At 38.8% G+C, this 17,132-nt stretch overlaps 1 protein-coding gene across 1 annotated transcript; it reads left to right on the top strand.

The window, feature by feature from the left end:
* Positions 1 to 659: 659 nt before the first annotated feature.
* CLCA2 (chloride channel accessory 2) lies at positions 660 to 13,533 on the top strand (the record flags this gene model as incomplete). Its single annotated transcript, XM_082766561.1, is given in 21 exon segments — positions 660 to 818; positions 1,219 to 1,356; positions 3,022 to 3,172; positions 3,753 to 3,784; positions 3,788 to 3,861; positions 4,776 to 4,852; positions 4,855 to 4,937; positions 5,206 to 5,344; positions 5,347 to 5,426; positions 6,093 to 6,320; positions 7,327 to 7,504; positions 8,338 to 8,444; positions 9,210 to 9,308; positions 9,312 to 9,434; positions 10,163 to 10,433; positions 11,537 to 11,704; positions 12,287 to 12,523; positions 13,153 to 13,224; positions 13,227 to 13,357; positions 13,361 to 13,400; positions 13,403 to 13,533. Coding segments are annotated over 21 exon segments (2,718 nt in total).
* Positions 13,534 to 17,132: the final 3,599 nt, after the last annotated feature.

Genomic DNA, 17,132 nt, shown 5'->3' with positions numbered 1-17,132 from the left:
TAGTCTTTCTCCCTGTGCAGTGCTACGCAGGGGGTGAGTATATGAGCCCTGTTTGCTCCCATATGCATTTCCTGGGAAATTGCTGGCACCAGTTCCTAAATTGCTACAGATTCTTTCATATTCTGAAAAGTGCCTGGGGAGCAGGGAGAAGTCCCAGAACCAGGGCAGGTCCTACAGGAATCTGCGCAAGACTTGGGAAATGGGATGGAGAGCTTTAGGCTGAAAGAAAGCAAAGGGAACACTTTACAGTTCCAGGCAGAAGGGCAGAAACAGCTGGGACAACATTGTATTTTCAAAAAGCATTTTGTAACACAGTTCAGTTACAGTAATTCCTTTCCAGCATGCAGAGGTATACTCAGACATACGTATAACTTCAGTTTTAAACAGGCTTGTAGAGCCCTTCACCTGGCCAGCTTCTCTCTTACTATGAACAAGTAGTCCTGGAAATCCTAAAACCCTGCAAGTGCTGTGTGTGGAGGCAGAGGCCCTGCTGCACGTGGGTAGGGCAGGTGGTTGGCGTGGATACAGACAATGCCTGCAGGGAAACGAGAAGCTGTTGAAAGCCAACAATGTGGCGGGTCGGAGCCTAGCTGGAGGTCACACTTCACCCCTGTCACGCCATTCCCCCTGTGTAGCAGCAGGGATCCCACGGTTCCGGCATGGACGGCGGGGCCGCGGTGGGGGCCGCACTGCTGCTGCTGGCGCTGGTGGCGGCAGGGGAGGTGGTGGCGGTGCTGCGGGACGGCGGCTACGAGGGACTGCTGTCTGCCGTGCACCCCCGGCTGCCGGAGGACGGCTGGCTCCTTGCCAGCCTTCAGGTAAGGCGGCATCCCCCGAGGCAGCAGGCCCATGGCTGCCGTGGTCCCGTGCTGGTGGTCAGTGCCTGGTGCCCCCCAGCTCTGGGGGGGAACGGTCCTGACGCATACCTTTAGCCACCACCAACCTCAACCGATCATGTTGCTGGTCTCCAGAGAGGCAGCCCTAGCGTTTATGTCATCCTCGACGGTGAATGAGTGCTTCTAAAGCGGCCCTGAGATGCCTGAATACGAGGTCTTGCAGAAATGGGACAATGGGATGATAGGATCGTTACGCTGCCTTGATGAGATCGCTGAGCTCTTTTCTTTAATGTTTGCTGGCAAATGCCATAGTCAGGACTGATCGCAGAGCGAACATACTGCTTAATCCGTCAACCTGTTTTTTCCATTGCTTATTTGCCAGGACATGATCACTGAGGCTTCTTTGTATTTGTTCAATGCTACAAGAGGAAGGGTCTATTTCAGGAGCATGAATATTCTGATACCTCCGACATGGAAGGACAAGAGTTATGAGAAACCAAAACACGAGACCTATGAAAAGGTAAGGCTCAACAGCTAATGCAGGGAATAGAGTGCACTAAAAAAATCTTTTAAACATTTATTCGTGTACCCACATGTACATTAACTTTTAAAAAGTGATGTGAACAACCATCCACATGAGAATGCCCTTAAAACAGGCAAAATCATGATCTAGGAACCATTGCTAGTAAAACCACGAGTAATGAGCATCAGTAACAACACAGAGTTGTACCATCCTTTTGGTTTTAAATGAGAAACAAGAGAGTCCTGAACTGCAAGAAGCTCCATGTTAAATCTGTCATAGTCCATAAACACAATCCTTTGCAGATTGTTTAATTATTTTGAAAACCTGGCCGACAGCTGGACTGAATACCCTTATTCTGAATATCCTGTCTGCTCTGAATATCCTTGTTTTTACTCAGTTTTGTTTCTCTACTTGTTTTCACATTTATGACAAGTCAAGGACCTCTGCTTGTGATTTCCAGTGTTTTGCTTAGTTGTGTTTTTGGTTTGGTTGTTGTTTTTTTTCCCTCTTGCTTTCTTAACCTATCATCCCTCTAATAATTCCTGGCTGGCAGTTGTGCTGATGACAGCAGCAATACTTGTCTAGGTGGAGTTTCAGACTTATTAGGGAAGGTCTGTCTCAAAAGCCAAGGAAATCTGAAAGAGCAAAGTCAGCTTGTTGCTACAGAGGTAGAAAAAGAAGCAGAGACTAGTTCATAATGGTTAGTTTTCTCCGTTTATTCCAAACTTTGTGTAGCTGGAATCCAGGAAATGGGATGCATGTTAATCTGTGTTTTAGCTACATGCATGGCCACTGGTACTTATGACCAGCTCCACAAGTAAGAGATATTTGCAGCAGATATTACAATATATTTTCTCACTAGGTTGTGTAATAATATCAACAAATCCTTATGAAAATGTATTGGTCATCAGAAAGAAGACTTTCCACTTGAAAGACCCTTGGAAATTGGACCTGTCCTTGTGTTTACACCTGCAAAAACATGTAGATGTGGATTCTTCCTCACTTGCTGTTTTTAAATAAAAAGAAGCTAGCTCTATAAAAGATGTGCTATAGATTTGTAGGCATACTGTGGGTGGATACAGGAGACCTCAGCAAAAAAGTGCATAGAAATGTCTGTTTTGACTTTAAAGATGATCAGTCCCTTAATTTGATTAGTTTAAGGCTGATATCATTGATATAAACTGAATAGCATATTTGGATTTTATATTCTAAATTAAATTAACATTGGAACTTGCAAAGAGGAATATTTTATATTCCTTCTCTCAGTGATGTTTTCTGCCAAGAATTTTAAGCTAATACATGAAACAGCAGTACAGAAAGGAAAAGCATGGCTATGTGCAAGAAAAGAAACACCCCTTTCAAGATCACTGGGCTTCTGGTGAAAGGGCTTGCTTGGCTCTCTATTTTATTACTGTAGTCAGAAGCATTTTTTTCTAAGAAATGTGTCTAATATGTAAAAAGCTTTAATAAAGGAATAAATACAGTAGTCTCCCACTTCAAGCTTCAGTTATGCTGCTGGGAAATCTGTCCATAATCTGCTGTTAGTCTTTCTGTGTCAGAAAGTAGGAGTTCTGTTATGGGCTGGGTAACATTAGATCATGTACAGAATATTACAGCAGAATATTTCTATCATTACTCAAGTTACTTTTTGTGTAATTTCAGGCAGATGTCATAGTGGCTGATCCTTATTGGAAATACAGTGATGATCCATACACCCTACAACACGAAGCATGTGGAAAAATGGGAAAATATATTCACTTCACACCTAACTTCCTAGTAAATTATTATTTGATGGACATCTATGGCTCACGGGGTAAATTCCTTAAACCATTTACTTCTCCAGCTTGCAATAGCAGTGTAGAACAAAAGACAGAAGAATACTAAAAACTACATTGCATAACCCTTTCCTGTACGTTTCGTGCACATATCTCAGTAGCATGTGCTGCTGTGCAAAAACCTGTGCTAACTGCATAAAGATAGCCTTTTGTTCCTAATCCCACACTAGTATGGTTAATGGAAAATGAAGTTCTGGTTTGTTGAGGTTAGTTCCACTTCCAACATCAATTTTTTAATTACATTTTGATGCATGTTTTACTCTCCTGTAAGTGTATATTAAAAAGCATTCCTGTTTTGTCATACACTCCTGGAGTCTGAATTCAAGCTCAAACAAATGATGATAAAAGAAGCCAATTTTAAGTGATGTAAAATCTAAGACTTTCAAATGACGTTATTTGAATTTAGTCACACTTAGACACAGATGTAAATTGCTTGATATTAAAACTGCATACAGCTGATTGCTGCTGGAAAGGTGCTGGTCAGGAAGTCCCTGCTGTGGCATTGCTGATTAGTTCTGCAGGCAGTGGCTGACTCCCATTACAATGTCCTCCCTGCAGGCAGAGCCTTTGTGCATGAGTGGGCCCACCTTTGATGGGGGGTGTTTGATGAGTATGACACTGACAGACCTTTCTATGTCACCGAGAAGAATCAGGTTAAAGTTACAAGGTAATTCGGCATTTTTTCCTTCTGCAAGCCCTTTTTGGTGCACTTCAGAAAGCTGCCTGATGTTTTTCTATGAAGTCTTGAGGCATTCCTATTTCTTCTTTATGAATAGAGCACATGATTTTCTCCACATTCATCTTTCCACATTTCTGTCGTTGATGGATTGGCAGTGTCAGTGAGCGTTACATTTTTCTGAATTGACACTGGACACTTAACCACTTCCAAGCTCTGCTCCTGGAGAGGAAATGGTGCTTGTACTGAAATCCTTCTTCCCACGCTATTTGTCTGTTCAAGCTTTTCTGCCACTTACCCCCTCACCCTTCTCTGGGTACACTGCAGATATTGGGCTTTCCTATTAAGCTTCTCAGTCTCTCTTCTTCAAACAACTTTTTTCATCTTTGCTACTCCTGCACATATTCACCCCACACGCTCACCAGTGCGGGAATGCCTGACTCTCTACCTGCTTTTCCTTGCTGTCCATATGGCCAAACGGACATTGAGAAACAAAGTTTTATTACAGCACATTTAACCTGGTAGCTCACTGAGATGTTGCCTGTGCCTGTGGTACACCAGCGAGCCATTTACACGCATTTTCTCGGGTACAGAAGCATTTGGAAGAGGTTGCTGCTGGATGAATAAGATTACTTATGCAGTTGTAAACTTTACATCTGTAACTGTAATATTTCTACTTAGTCAAAGAATGATGATGAACTGTAATATTTCTACTTAGTTAAAGAATGATGTGATGGAGAAGTTAAAAAAAAAAAAAAGATTTTTCTTCATGTCACATCACATGTATCTTTTTACTGTGATGACTTGTTGCAGGAGCTATGCAGAGTATACTGCAAACATCATTAATGTCATCACTATATTCAGGTAGGGTTTTTAAGTGGAAATGTATTCTGTTTTATACTTAGGTGTTCCTCTGATCTTACTGGCATCTATGTGTGTGAAAAAAACTCCTGCACTGATGGTAGTTGTGTCATTAATCAGGGTTTTTTAAGGAAGGATGTGCATTTATTCCTGAGAGAAATCAAACTGCAGTATCATCAATAATGTATATGCAAAGTTTATCATCTGTAAGTACAAACTTATAAGAACAGATTTCTTTCAATGAAACTGTTATAAAACTTTATTTATTCTTCTTTTAGAAAAGCTATTTTTTTCAACTTTCATGTAAGCAAATTAACTGCAATGCGTACTGCTAATAATGTGGAACGATGTTTACTGTCAGCTGATGTCTCAACTATACAAGAAAATCAGCACTAATGGTTTTCCACTGCTATATTTATTTGTTACTATGTTGTTGAATACTTCTGATTTTTGTCTACTTGTTTTTCATTTTAGGTGGCTGAATTCTGTAATGAGCATAACCATAACAGAGAAGCACCCAATTTTCAGAATCAAATGTGTGACTACAGAAGCACATGGGAAGTAATTAAAAACTCTACAGATTTTGAAAATAATCCTCCACTGACCAACAGCAGCCTCCTCCCTCCTTCTTATTGCTGCAGAAGAGAGACAGAGTAATCTGTTTAGTTCTTGAATTTTCCAACACAATAGCTGGGGTAAATTCTTTATCAGATGTATTCCATTTCACATTTTACTTTTTCTTGTCTTGTGTTTTCAGAAACTGTATTCATCTAAAAGTAGTCTCCAAGCAGAGATTGAAAAATCTCGCCACAGATGCAAGGAATCAATTTGACAGTGACATAATTTGGGATTTTCTTTTCTTTTGAGGCAGAGGAATCAAGACCAACATAAATGAGGCCAGGACGGTGATGCTGGATACTCGCCAGTTGACTATCAGTGGCAAGGTTTGAGAGAAATAAAGGACACTGCATGTTATAGTTTAAATATTTAGGCTGGGTAGCCTGGAACATGAGAAAGATGGACATGAGCTGGAAGGGCAGGAAAAAAAGTGAAAGGAACAAAAAAAAATTCCAGAAGAGAGGGATCTCAAAGTCTGAAGACAACCAGTGCTCAGCAGTGAGTGGGCTAAGCATTTGATTAGTTTAAGGCTGATCTTCATTGAAATAAAGTGAATAGCATGTTTGGATTTTGTATTCTAAATTAAATTAATGTTGGAACTTGCAAAAGGGAATATTCCATGTTCCTTGTCTTTGTGAAATTTTCTGCCAAGAATTCTTAGCTATTAATTTATAATTTGCAGCATTCATTATTATTCCACATGCTTACAAATCTATTTGTTTTTAAACTTCTTTTATATGTAGGGTAGTTGTATCAATAGATTGCATCAAGCAGCAGAACTGTATTTACTGCAAATTGTGGAAGAAAACTCTTACGTTGGTATTGTCACATTCAGTGACAGAGGAGAGATCAAAACTCATGTGCTCCAGATAGTGAGCGATTATGCACGGAAACAGCTTGCTTCGTACCTACCTACAGCTCCAGGGAGGGACAGAGCAAATGTCTGTGCAGGCCTGCAGCTCACGCATGAGGTGAAGCATCACTTCTCTTTGCACCTCTTGTGTAGATGGTTTGTTCTTTTCAGTTATGAGGATTTCTGTGTCTAGGCTGCATCAAGTGTTTTCTACTGATAATTATGTAATTTTTGAAAAGAACCATTGTGGCTTTTCTGTGTACCTTTTATGTATCATCTACTAATAATTAAAAATATAATAAACAAACTCTTTTTAAAATAACGTTATGTGATTGTTGCCATACGCTTAATGATATATGCATTTTAAACTATCATGTTATGTATTTTTAAACTTTGCAACTTTAGCCATTACAAATTTTATGAGCTATATAAGCTTTATCTTTTTTTTTTTTTTTTTTTTTTTGTATTTTGCTTTCTAAATTATTCTTAAAACCTAGGCTGGCACACTCAGCATTTCTGCATCCTTTGATTAAGGAAGATTTTGTTTGTTAACTTCAACTTCTGTTTCTCTAAAATCACATTTCATTTGGTCTTGTTTTGCAATATAAATTCGTTAGCATGCTCTTATTATTGCATGTTTAAGCCCAGTATATTAAGGAGATTTTTTTCCTGCTTTGGTTTATTTCTGTCTGCTGAGTACTGCAACAGTTCAGCAAATGCCTCATGTGAAATGTATTCATCCTGACCCTATGATGGGTCACCGCCTCTCTGAATTTGTAATGAAGCAGAAATTTGGGAGCAGTGCTGTTTTTTCTTGTCTGATTTTAATTGACTTTCTGCATTCTGGAGCCTGTAGTCTCAGCCTTCTGCTAGGAGAAAAAAGGAAGTAAAAGAGGTGCTTCAAGAAAGGGAAATAATAGGTGCCTACTGCATGGCTCCTTGTCAAATACCCATTTGCAGCATATTCTTATTTTAGGCCCTTTACTTTCTATACCTTATTGTGATATAAAACCTTCATTGTATTCATTCTGATACAATTTCTTTAAAGACAGTGTCAAAATTAATTTCAGTGTAGATGATATGATATTTATAGCATCTGCTAATGCTTGTTCTTCTACTATCAGGTCATTAGGAAGAAAGAAGGAAATCTGTATGGATCTGAAATTATATTGGTAATGGGTGGACAAGACAATAGTACGAGCAGGTGTTTTTCTGAAATGATTAACAGTGGATCAATCATCCGTACCATTACTGTTGGGTCCTCAGCTGCTAAGGAAATCGAACACTTCTCCAAAGAGACAGGTAAGTACAGGAACAAACCATGACTCCGGTCCTGAAAGTGTTCAACTCAGGTATGTCTAGTAAAGCTGGCATATGCATAGATTTATGTGAAACCGAGAACCTGACAATATATTTCTGTTTGGAACAATCTCAAGCAGTAAGTCTCAGACACAATTTCTTTCTCAGAAAACGCCAAAGAAAAGTGTCCTTACTGTGACTTGGAGTGAGACTCATTATGAAGTCCCTGCTTCCACTCAAAGGTGTTAGCAGAGCCACAGATCTAAAAGGAGATTGAAAGCCAATGGTACAGACTAAACAGAGAAGATCTAGGTTCCAGATTTTAATAGGTACTAGAGTGTAGTAACATCAGTGAAAATTCAGCACCTAAATAACTTACTTTTGCCAGAGACACTGGAAGAAGAATACAGCTTTTATTCTTGCACATAGGCACTTATAAAAAGCTGTCCCTGAGTGTCTGTGTTGGAAATGGCCTTCATTCATGCAGGTAGCCTTGACAAGTCTTCAGCTCGATAAGTTACGCTACTCGATTAAAAATGTAGTATTGTTATTGCAACATTACCATGATATTTTCTTAAAGCAATGTAAAATTATTTCATATAATGTAATTTTAGAGTAATTAACTCCCTTTGTCATTCTGATTCAAGAGTCATTTTGAAGCTGCTGAGTTTTTAAACTCTGATGAAGAAGATGGTCAGAGACCATGGATAAGGGAGGTGGCTGTCCTCCCTCCCTGACAGTTCTGTGACCTGTGGTACATCTTGCAAACCTGATCTAGTTATTGTGTCATGTATAATATGTAATAGCCAAATTTGTAATCAGCTATGCTGGTTCAGGAGGGCTGAAGTATTTTGTTCCTGAAAGACTGGACTTCAGTGACGTACTGGATGTTTTCACTGACATTTTGTCCAGAAGTGAAGATACTTTCAATCTGTTCAGGTTTGTCATATGAGCACAGTTAATATTTCTGCTTCCTGTTGTTTTAGATAAAATAAAAATGTAGCAAATTTATCTAGGAGTCCTGCTTCCTCTTTTCAGGTGACCACTTCTCCAGCCTCTATTTGCAGGTTGAGCAAAGTATTGAGACAATACTATTGTGTTAAACTTCTTTTGTATAATCTGGAAAACTGTAGAAAGTTCCCTCAGATTCTACTGTTTGCTAGAGTATATCAAGCTTTTTCTCTGCAGTTTGTCTCACACAAGGCATAGAATGTCATCTGACAGTTTGATCCTCCAAGGAAGTTATGAGGGCAATGATCTGTCTCCATCAGGAATTCTATCTATTGCTATTTTTTTCCTCATGGAAGAGCATGTAGATTGAACTTTTAAACTCATAAATCAATCTTCTTCAGTGTCATGCTCTTTAACAGCAGCATTGCTTTTGAGCTGGGAAAGTGGCAATATCCTACATAGCTATATGTTTCTGGAATTCCATCCAGCAGAAATGTAACATGAAAAGAAGGCCATTGGGCCTAATTTTTCTGTCATTTCTGTGATTCCATGGAACTGTCACTAAATTTTGCTGTTTTGTATTTGAGGGGGAGAATAAAGTCCCCATTTATTATAAAAGAATAATATTGGTGTGTGTTTTCAATTCTTTTCAAGTCTATCAGGTCTGATATTTAAAGTTGTCTGAATAAAAATAAGTCCTTCTTTGTCAGAATATATGTGATTTTCAAAACTGACAGAATAATTTTGTTTTTGATAGATCGAAAGTGCTAGTGAAAGTATTGGAGGGTACAAACAACTCAGGAGGGCAGTGACTATTGATAGCACCGTGGGAAGAGAAACCTTCTTTGTAGCCACCTGACAAGCTGCTGAACCACCTGAGATCAATCTGGTTGATCCCAATCGGAAAAGCTACACCAGCAAGGACTTTGTCTCTGATTCAGTTTTCCATGTAGCACGTCTCCAGATTCCAGGAATTGCGGAGGTACAACTTATGGTCTTTTTTTGCCTTTTAACAATTTTGCTTTTTAACATCCTGACTCTACATTGCTTCGATTCTAATAAAGTTATGTTAAGGAAAATCATTTAATAGCATGAGACAGAATGGGTCTGCTACACTATGTTAGTATGACTGCTGTTGCGTGCCAAACAGAAGCATCTGCTGTGTTCAAGAGCGCTATCTGAAGGTGCGTTTTTTTTTATTACTTCACACTTGGTTTACAACTTAACTACAAGTTTCTGAGAACTATCAGAAACCGAGCCAGTAGGCGAATCTTCTGTCTTGTTACTATTCTAAGTAGTAGATAGCATTACAAGTGTGTGGTTTTTCTTTTTAACTTAATAATTCATTTAAAATTACTCCATTGTTCATAGAAACATATTCCCATCATTAAAATTCTGAAAACTTTTTTTTTCCCCATAAAAATTAATCCTTAATTTCTTAAATAGTCCACAGATGCTAAGAAAATAATCAAATCTGATGCTTGTGGTCTCACATGGAATAGTTGCCAAACAATTGGCAAAAGACAGAGGACAGCTGGAAAACACTTCTTCATTCTGAGTTGCATTTATGAGTGTTCCCAGTGACAGAAACAAAGCTACTTGAAGGATGTTACTTAGTCTAAGGAGGCTGTCAGAATTTAAATAAGCATAAATTAAATTATCCAAAAGTGAATTATTTCATTTGAAAATATTTGATTGTTGTTTTTTCAGACAGGGGAGTGGACATACACACTGACAAATGTTCACCTGGCTCCTCAAGTTCTAACAATGACAGTAACTTCTCGAGCAGCAAACTCTACTATACCTCCTGTGGCTGTAAAAACCCATATGAGTAAAGATATAAATTACTATCCCAGTGCAATGGTTGTCTATGTACAGGTGAGTCACGGCTTTTCCCCTGTTCTTGGAGCAAGCGTGACTGCTGTCATCAGTCCAGAGAATGGAGATCCCAATTCCTTGGAACTTCTGGACAATGGAGCAGGTAAAAAGACTCTAGGAATATAAATTCAAAAATATCTAGAAAATGAAATTATAGGGCTCCCCTAAATGCTACCTTCACTGAATACTGTATGATACAATGCACTGAGACCGAGTTTCCAAGGTTCTGTGGTAACACACAAGAGTGCAACAAACAGTTGGTGCTGTTTCTGGATACACTTTGATTCAGAAAAGGATTTATGTGCATAAATAAAATACACAGACATGTTCCAGTAATCAGAATTGTGTTGTGTGCTGGAGCTACCGGTTGTCATTCAAGCTGATCAAAATAAATGATGTTCAGCACATTGGAAGATGAGGTCTTCAAAGAGCAGTAACTTAAACAGCTGTTAGCAGAGTGAAGTATGACCACTTACAGGCAGAAATTGCAGGCCCTATGCTTTACTCCCTCTTACAGTTGCCAAGCAAAGCTGTAAATATCCAAAGGAGTTTGGATTTAGTAATATTTTAACTTGTGCATTTTCTTTGCAGAAATTATTCTGGTTACTTCAGCATGCTGCAAGGCAACATCTTACATGCAGTCCATCATATTGGTAGAAAGGATAGTTACGGAGAGTAGAGTAGTAGAGTAGGTAGTTACAAAATCACTTTGGTAACTTTTGGAGCTACTTCAATAAAGTGTTTTTTCTATATTAAAGTTCACAACTGAAAACAATCAGAAGTAGTAATGAATACTCTCTGGTTTGTGCCACCATAGGAGTAAGTCCATAAATTAGAAGTGTGTTTCAGGAATGTACAGAGGACTTTGGAGGTGAAGGTCCACCCACCCCATTTTCCCTGAATTCCTGGGCGTTTTCCCAGATCCCAGCTCAGGGGCCAAAGTGTAACAACTTATGAAATAATAGATGATTTTCCTGTTAGCTCTTCCTTCAGTTAACATGCCATACAAAGAGGTATCTTAGCTTCAGATCATAGTCTTCTTTAAGTTTTAACATACAACCAAATGCAGAGGATCTGCACAGGTTGCACATCAGAGGAGAATTTACCTATTATTCTTACATTCTAGTTTCTGTATGTGAATCTAGAAAGCATAAATAAGCACATCCATTTTTGTTTGATGTTAATTTATGTCATTTTTCTGTCTAGGTTCTGACATTGTTAAGAATGATGGCATATATTCCAAGTACTTGTTTTCTTTCCCTGGGAGTGGCAGATACAGCCTGAAAGCTCATGTCCAAGCTAACAGGACTATTGTGCCACAAACTGCAAAGCTGTGGAGTCACGCCATGTATATACCAGGTTATATAGAAAATGGTAAGGTAAAGCAATGAAGGGAAAATGATATAGCTATCTATTCCAGCACCTGAATACATCACATCCCTTCACAAATACTAGGAGGATGCATTAGAACAACAACAGCCCAGCTAGGAGATGTTCAGTTACGAAGGCATTAACACCAAAAGAGTCTCTATACCCCAGAATACTGAAAGTATACCACAAACAACTATAATGGGGTAGTACCTATGTAGTACAGATAGACAGGATTTGTGTTTTGTTTGTGAAAAGACTAACAATAAGTTTATTAAGTAATAATGACTATTATTACTTATATTCAGTCATCCTAAATTAAGAACAGTTACAGTATTAGGATATTAAACTCTCCTGTAATTATTTTATAACAAGCAACAGTTACTGTAATTTCATATCAGCTTTCTTAGTAATTAGCACTCTTGAAACTGTAAAGAAACAGATACTACACTAGAAATGATTGTACATAACTGAGGTTTATAGATTTTTCAGATTTAAAACAGTATAAATGAGGTGATGTTCAGGTCACCTGCAGAGTACAATAATATGCAAGAAGTTAAGATTGATGAGCATTTTTTAATGCTGTAGGTAAACTCAAGATGAACCCATCAAGACCCCCAGCTATTAAAAGTGATATTCAAGACAGAAGAGGAGGTTTCCATAGAACAGCTGTGGGAGAATCCTTCATAATATCTGCAGTTCCAATGGGACCTCATGCTGATGTGTTTCCACCATGTAAAATTATTGACCTTGTGGCCAGAATAGAAGATGATAAGGTCATTCTATCATGGACCGCACCAGGAAATGATTTTGACAAAAGCCAAGGTATGTTCGTAGCTTGCCGGCCTGCTTCCTACCCAAAGTGGAAGATCTGTAATGGAGTTTAGTCTCACTGACACTAGTGGGAATTTTCTTATAAACTATGGTGGTTCTAGTTGCAAAGATTTTAAATGGAATTAGACGATAAGCTTTTTGAGAGTTTCAAAATCAGTGCTGGTGATTTTGATGGAAGGCTTACTTTTACTAAGTTGATGTTTTCTGCTACTCATGGAAGGTAGACATATTACTCTGTACATGTAAAGAAAAAATGTAAATAAACATCAGATTTGGTCAAGTAGGAATTTTACTTCACCAACTTTAACATAACAGTAAGTGAAGTCAGAATTACTGTCAGATTTCAGTGTGGCCTCATGATGACCACCATCACTTCTTCATTTCAATGCTGTGCTGTGAGAAATTGAATCATTCAAGCACTTAGTTTAGGTAACAAGTTTTTGTAGATCTATCCGTCATGCTGCATTATTTTTTTATGGTGCTCAACTGACTTACGAAGAAAATATTAGGTAAGTATTATTTTGGAAGCATTTTGAAAAGAGAGTATTTGGAGAGAGATCAGAAGTTTGAATGATAGCTAATACACAGATGACAATATCTTTTAATATTTGTATTTTCAGCTGCAAGTTATGAAATCAGAATAAGTGAGAGTCCTCTGGAACTAAGGTTCTATAAAACTTGTTTAACAGCTTCTATAAAACTGGCTGCAAAGAAATATTTGCATTTAAACCAGAAGCTTTTACAACAGGAAACATAACCATAATTTACGTTGCGATGTGTGCTGTTGATGATGTTTTTCTTCACTCTGAGCTGTCTAATATTGCATGAGCTGTAAAGTTTGTTCCCCGAATGGTGTATCCCACTTCTAATATGGAGTTTCAACAATATTGTTACTAGTCTTTGGATTACTAACAGTAGTATGTATTACAGTAAGCACAACTGTTTATTTAGTAAAGAAAAAGAAAAAGACACGTCCAGAAAATGCAGCTAAGTTGCTTTAACATAAAGTGTCAGAGCTTGTTAGAGCTCCGGATATTTGAAAATATTTAACTGCTTTGACTTGCAAAAGTAGATATCCTACAATAAACAGAATAAATAAGTAATGACATTCCAGATATTGAAGTGATTTGTTAGCCATATCATGGTGTCTATGAATTTGATAACAGAAGGCTTGGTTGCAGTAAAACAAGTCATATGCTGTACCACCTTGCACCATAGAGATGCAATATCTGTCTAGGAACTTACATGGGCGCTGTGCGATGTCATAGTGTATTCTTATTGTGTGATGAAAAAGTTGTAATTAAATTGACAGAGATACCGAAGACAGTGTGCCTTATTTAAAAACAGGAAAGGAAAGGAAAGGAAAGGAAAGGAAAGGAAAGGAAAGGAAAGGAAAGGAAAGGAAAGGAAAGGAAAGGAAAGGAAAGGAAAGGAAAGGAAAGGAAAGGAAAGGAAAGGAAAGGAAAGGAAAGGAAAGGAAAGGAAAGGAAAGGAAAGGAAAGGAAAGGAAAGGAAAGGAAAGGAAAGGAAAGGAAAGGAAAAAAAAAAGGGGGGGGGGGGGAAGGAGCAAAACAAAGCAGTATGAGTTCCTACAGTTCTCATTTACATTTATGTAAGCACATGTGCCATTCAGCTTCCAGTTGTGGTGGGGAATTCCACAGGAAGAAGATCAGAGGCTGAGGGCGCTTAATTGAGAAACTCTGTTGAGGCAGAAATAACCTTTGTCCTGACCCTGCGGAAGGTAAAAGAGTGTTTACTGGAAACCGGAGCAGACGAGGGAAGGAGCACAAGAGGTATACACAAAGCCAATCCTGCACACTCTCTGCTTTCACACCTGAAGTGTCACATTAAGGGTGTTTGGAGGGAAACTGTACCAGTGTACAAGTGTTTCCAGTATGTTATTCTCTTCTAGTCATCACTTACATCCTTAAACCACAGAGCTGAATCTCTTTGTTGTTAGCTGCTACTAAAGGAAACAGTTGCATCAGAATTGGATTAGCCCTATTGTTGCTGCTCTGCTGGGGTTTAGAAGGCTGAAAAGTGCTGATTATCAACACTGGGGATTGCTTTGAGTTTACTATGCCCTTCAAGGATCTCTTCTGATCCTATAAACACATTTTTAACTACATCTCTGCATATTAATATATATGGGTGTATTGTGCATGTGTGTGCATGCAATGTGTGTGATTAAATTTGTTTCCCGTAACATCAAATCGCAAACGTAACGATTATCTTGCTGTAAAACCATGTATGAAGATAAGGCAGTGCAATATTGTATAGCTGGAGTCTGGTTCAATTTGTTCTTCACTACCTGGAAGAAAAAGAATTGAGGAAACTTGTAGAATGTGTCCTCTATGTAAAGTCAAATTTGCATTGTTTCTTTGAAATGAATTAGATACTAAATTAAATACAACAAAGTCAGACAGATTCTGTATTGCTAAAAGGATCTTTTCCTCAGAGAATACAGAAGTGTACAGAGCATTTCAGAGCAGATGCAAACTTCGGGAGATTGTCACATTGCTAAAATTTGACATTTACATGTCATCACCACCATCTCCTTATTGCACCTCTGTGAGGTGACAGCTGCTGCTGCTGCTGCACCCCAGGAGCAGCCAATTTTGTAGCAGCTGCAGGTGGAAATAAATGGGTTCTGCTGAGAACCAGTCTATGGCAGTAGTGAGATTGCTGTTTGGTGCTTTAGTTCCTCAGCAGTAATGCAGATCAGAAAGAGCAAAAGCACAAAGGCAAAGGAAAGGGAAGGGCAGGGAAAGGAGTTTGGGGACAGGAAGGACCTTTGTCACAATCTATCCAGAGTAAAAAACTGAGGGCTCTTCTGAGAACGCTGAGTTCTCTCTCAGTGACTTCTCCCAGTGAGATCTCTCTCTGTGAAAGAGACAGGGTGGTGTAAAGGGAATAGGCATGAAACTACTGGAGCTAGGTAGCCCTCTTGCCTGCTCCTGATCCTTATGGAGTGAAGAATGAGGGAAGTGGTGGATTTTTATCCACTACTTTTTTGTATCTGGAGGCTTAAAGAGTTCCTATACTAATGTAGGAGGTGAAAGAAATAAAACTATGCATTATTCAATGAATTTAGGATCGGGAATAGGTGAGATGGAAAAAGGAGCAGGAAGAAAAGGGATGACCCAGGCATTTCGGTGGGGACCTGGTCTGGAAGAAGTTGGTGCTGCAGCCAGGACAGGCCCTGCTCCCTTGCCCATAACTGCTCAGCCACCACCCTCCTTCAGCTGCCACCAAGTAATCTTGGTAAACCAGATCACTTCCCTGATTCAGCTGGAAAGTCTTTCGTGTTTCCAGCACAAGGCATGGCACACAGTCCAGTGTTACTTTGGCCTACATTCCTTTGTGAAACCCCACCCTCAGAAGAGGTTGAAATTTTGCAGATCCAGGTGATTTTGTCTTCTGCCCTTTGAGACCATTTCACATTCTCACTGACTGAATCAGGGAAGAAGGAGAGAGGTGCATCACCAGGAGGAAAAAAAAAAAAAAGGAAGAAAATAAATTATCTTTTCCATTGCATCAAGTTAAGAGACAGGGATAAAATAAGCTTAAGGTTTGTAATGGTTAAGATCAAATGGGCAAACAGAAAGAAAGAAACAAATGAAAACATCACCACCACCACCAAAAAAAACAAAAACCAAAACCAAAAAAAAAAAAAAAACACCCAAGCAGGAACAGAAAGCAAGGCATAAGGAAACCAGAATAACAGAAAGAAAGAATTCATAGAATCAAAGAATCATATAATATCCTGAGTTGGAAGGGACCCCTAAGGATCATCAAGTCCAACTCCTGGCACCGCACAGGTCTTTTTGGCTTCATTTAGCCAGAAAATGGCTGGCTCCATTTACTATATTGCAATAGGACTGTTTTGACAATGGAACAATGGCAGTAAATGTTAACTGCTTACTTCATGATGAAAGAAAATTCTAAAGCTGAAATGCTTTTTTTTTTTTTTTTTTTTTTTCTCATGTCAGATATCAGTTCTATTCTTCTGCAGGTGATAGCAGAATAGAACTGCTAATGGAGTGGCAGGTCCAAGGTATGAAGGTAGTTGTAAGAAGCTACAGGACAGTATTTCTCCACCATGTCCTGCTTCTAAGCAAGTGCATGGTTTCCTGTCAGAATCTTTCAGAAGATATTGCTTGATGATCAATAATCAAGACAATGCAAGACTACAGTCATGTCATGTTGCATTGATCTTTTTTGGTATTTGGCAGAATGTAGAGGAGTAAGCAAGTGAAAAAGCATTTGAAGATTCTGTCTTCCTTTGAGGACTGTTCCTGCAGTGCAGTGATGACTGCTGTTCTGAATAAATGAAAGGAAACAACAGCAAAACTGTATTTCCCTGTAAAGGCTTCAGAAAGCTGTCTTTCTGCCCACTCATTTATGTCAGTGCTGCCAAATACTGTACAGGTTATAAGAAGGCACATGACTGGACATACTGATTCAAAGATCGAAGCCAAAATTCCTTTAAGTGGTATATTCTTTATTGCAGCGCTGGATGCACAGGGGATCTCTCCACCTATCGTGCATACCCAAAGCGGAAAGCAGTCTTGAATTTATGCAATCAATCTATCAATAT

The sequence above is a fragment of the Aythya marila genome (assembly GCF_965140915.1).
Source record: "Aythya marila genome assembly, chromosome: 8".
NCBI classification, from domain to species: Eukaryota; Metazoa; Chordata; class Aves; order Anseriformes; family Anatidae; genus Aythya; species Aythya marila.
Note: the sequence above shows the minus strand (reverse complement) of the source record. Positions and strands in the feature narration are given on the sequence as shown.